This window comes from Quercus suber, unplaced genomic scaffold (assembly GCF_002906115.3).
Source record: "Quercus suber isolate HL8 unplaced genomic scaffold, Cork oak 2.0 scaffold_208, whole genome shotgun sequence".
NCBI lineage: Eukaryota > Viridiplantae > Streptophyta > Magnoliopsida > Fagales > Fagaceae > Quercus > Quercus suber.
Window position 1 is genome coordinate 643,310 of NW_027069666.1, and position 3,594 is coordinate 646,903.

General features: G+C 34.0%; 1 protein-coding gene across 2 annotated transcripts; it reads right to left on the reverse strand.

Moving 5' to 3' along the window:
* Window positions 1-3,594, reverse strand: LOC111997830 (COP1-interactive protein 1). 2 transcript variants are annotated; one of them, XM_065779427.1, is made up of 3 exons: window positions 3,511-3,594; window positions 2,429-2,535; window positions 1-2,141 (listed from the first exon to the last, which is right to left on the reverse strand). In XM_065779427.1, the coding sequence occupies exons 2-3, from the start codon at window positions 2,508-2,510 to the stop codon at window positions 280-282; spliced, it is 1,944 nt and encodes a 647-aa protein (XP_065635499.1). In that variant the 5' UTR covers window positions 2,511-2,535; window positions 3,511-3,594; the 3' UTR covers window positions 1-279. The 2 variants fall into 2 exon arrangements, with proteins under 2 accessions (XP_065635499.1, XP_023885734.2); XM_024029966.2 differs by lacking the exon at window positions 3,511-3,594 and adding an exon at window positions 2,631-2,657.

The following is a 3,594-nucleotide window of genomic DNA, read 5'->3' on the forward strand; positions in this document are numbered from 1 at the left end:
TATTTAAATTAGGGTTTATAACATGATTACAAAAATACCCTTATTAATGTGCCAAAATAAACAACTAAAACTATAAGTTGCCAAGAGTTATGTAACTCAACTAGTTGGTACCAAGCCCCTTATTAATATGCTAAAATAAACGACAATTATAACTAACTCTAGCAATTGCCAAGAGTCATGTAACTCAACTGGCTGGCACTCATTCATGGTTGTAACTATCAAATTATAAAAATTAAAACAAAAAATTAAAAACAAAACAAAATAGTTATTACAGTGGTCCTAAGTTCTTGTTTCTCCTCTAGCGGTCATCTTTGACATTAAGTTCTTGAGATGATCATAACGGCTATGTTGGTAATCAATCAAGACACAGAGCTGCCTTATGGCCTCCCTCTTCTGCTCCCCTAAACTCAACAATTCCTCATCCTTCTCTTTAATACTCTTCTCCAATTCCCCCACCTTCTTTTCAAGTTGGCTAATGGCTTTCTTCAGATTCAGCTTTTCCTCTGCTTCCTTGTTTTCCTTTGCTTCCAAATTCCAAACCTTCTCTCTCAACAAGACTTCCTGTTCTACCTTGTCATCAAGTCGGGCAACTAAACAATCTGTATAAACCTTCAGTGCTTTCATTTCTTTATTTCTCTCTGTCACCCATTCCTTTGCATGCTGAAGCTCATTTGACATCTTGTTAATACGATTAAGAACATTGATGCTGTCCACCTCAAGCTTATTGACCACCAGGTCTGATATACTCAATGTATTGTTTGCTGCTTCCACTGTAGCCCTCATCTTTGTTATCTCAGCTCCATAAGTTGCAGTCTTAGCTTCAAGCACTCTAATCTCTTGTTCATACTTCTCTTTTGTCATCCTGTAGTTGTCTTTGTTTTCACTGTGTAGATGTTCTATGACCAGGACTTTTTGGCACAGCACACGGATATTATCCTCAATATTATTGCGGAACTTTTCTGCTAGTTCTTCTATCTTCCTTTCTGCAAAGTGTAGACTTTTCTTGTTTTTAGTGCTTTCCTGTTCTTTCAAAGTTCTCTTCTCATCTCCAAACTTGCTTATTAATTCGTAGTTTTGACTTTCTGCGAGGGTCAGTCTTTGACATGATTCTTGTTTGTCCCTCTCAATTTGTAACTCCAACTGGCTTTTCTGAGTCTGCAAAGAATCCAAATCCTGTTGCAGATTGTTAATTTGTGCTGATAAGGTCATAAATTGAGTGAAGGCTTCATTCTCTTTAATTTTATATTTCTTTTGAAGAGCAGAAATCACATGCCCCCTCTCTATCAATGCACTCTCCAATTCAAGATTTCTAGCATGCAGCCCTTCCTTTTCCTCTATCAAGTCTGCAATTTTCAGTGAAGAATAGTTCTCACTATCTTTGAGTTTCTCCAGGAGGCTTGCTACTTCATCTCTTTTGTCTTTTAACAGAAACTCAAGTTGCAAAATCCGGGCATGCAATCCAATATTTGTCTCTTTTAGCTGTGTAGCTTCAGTTGCTTTGCTTTGAATAAGTGCTTTCATATTTCTTTTCTGGTCATGCAAGGATTCAACTTCAAATTTCAAGCCAGTTAACTGACTCTTTAATTCCCTTATCCTACCTGATGCTTGAGTTTTATGCGCCTCATGCTCCTTTACAATAGCCAAAAGTTCCCTTTCTCTTTGATCAGCTTCAACCCTCAGATTTTTGTTGATTTTCTCAGCTTCTTGAATTTTGCACATTGCTGCCATGTGGTCTGAATTTAAATATTCCTTTTTTGCTTCAGTAGAGGACAACATATGATTTGGATCAGCAACTTCAAATTCTTCAGTTTCAAGTGCTTGCACAATGCTGCCTGCCAGCTCCTGATTTTCGTTCTCCAATTTGCCATTATTACCATCTATTTCGTCTGAGGAATAATATTCTGAGTCCGAGCTTGAAGGAGACAAAGGAAAATTTTCCTCTTCTCTGCCATGAACTCCTGTATCCAAGTCTCTTCTAAGATGATCATACATGGCATAGAGTGATTTGTACCTTTTGTAAAAGTTCTCGACGAGTCCAACAAGTTCTGACTCTTTCTTTGGATCTTTTGTGATTCCATCTTTTCTCCATTCATTTTCATCCTTGACAAGCTTCAAGATTCTTGTCACATAATTCTCAGTTTCTGCAAATTACAGAAACAAATCCAGAATGCTGACATAGAAAAAAATATATAATAAAATAACTTTTTCCCCCTTCGTAAGGGGAGAGAACTAAATTAAAAGTCTAAAGGAATTGAAGCTTTTGTAAGTTGCAAAAGTAATATGATTTACAACAAACTTGTAAGTTAGTACTTTTTAGTTAGGTTATTGCCTAGTAGTCTATCATTAGAAAGCATTCTTTAACCTTCAAACCCTATAACTGCTAATACAATTGTTCAAGATTAAGTTCATTTAAAAGAGAGAGTTGCACCTGTTTTAGTCTGATCTAGTTCTTTGGCTATTTCTGGATCAACTTCAACATGATACTCCAAAAACTTTGTTAACTCCTCCATCTCTAGTTTAGGTTTCTCAGCAAACCTACACATAAAGAGGCACTTGTCAAGATGAAGCAATTATCAAGCAAAGCAGACTAGAGACCTGGAAATAATAAATGAAAAAAAAAAAAAAAAAACCTCAAATCATGGGAAACCAGATTCTGCACCCGCAATAATTTGACAATTGGTTATTCAGCAAAGACTCTAGCTGCTTGCCTAACAACTTTTAATTAGTCCATTTAATTATTAAAGGAACAAATACATTAAGTGCACAAGTGATCAAATTAACCTAAATTTAATAATTTTTTGAGATAGGTAAGTAGAGGAGGGAGATGTGGTTCGAAGTTTCAAACCACAAATATTAAACACCATAAAAAATGCCATTACCACCTCAATCTCTTTTCTTTTTTTGAAAAATAAATAAATAAATAAAACAAGGACAGTTCAACATATCAGTTGGAAACATACTGCATCATTGAGGGGAACAAAAAAGATGAAGAAGGAAGCTTGCCTGCCCATTTGTAATGAGCAACTTTACTTATTCTCTACAATGTATTAACACTAATGAATTTCCAAGCATTATTTATATATTATCATTTACCATACAAAAATACGTAGCATTCATTGGTAGTAAACACATTTTATACCTAAGAATTCAGTTGGAAATTTAATTAGCGGGGCCCACAATTATTTGCTTAATATCAAATGTTAAGAAAAAAAAAAATGGGACTTCCAGAATTGAACTTAAAATTAAAAAATAAATAAATAAATTTGCTAAACTATAAATACTCGAAGTTCTTATTTTTCTAATTGATTGCTTAAATAAAAGGAAGGAAATGTTTTAGGAGTTATAATGTTGCTGTTCAGGTGCGCTTTAGAAAATTCCAAGAAGTCATAGAAATTTGAATCTAATGTTGTTTTACTTTTAGGATTTCAAATTATGAATATCTGAATGACTTAATTAAGTGGATCATCTCATGATTTAACGAAATAAATATAAAAAAAATAAATTAGTTACCTGTGAATTGTACACAATTTTTCTTCCAGATGAATCTGAACATACAGTGGAATAAATTAACAAATAAATAAATAAAGTATTTTC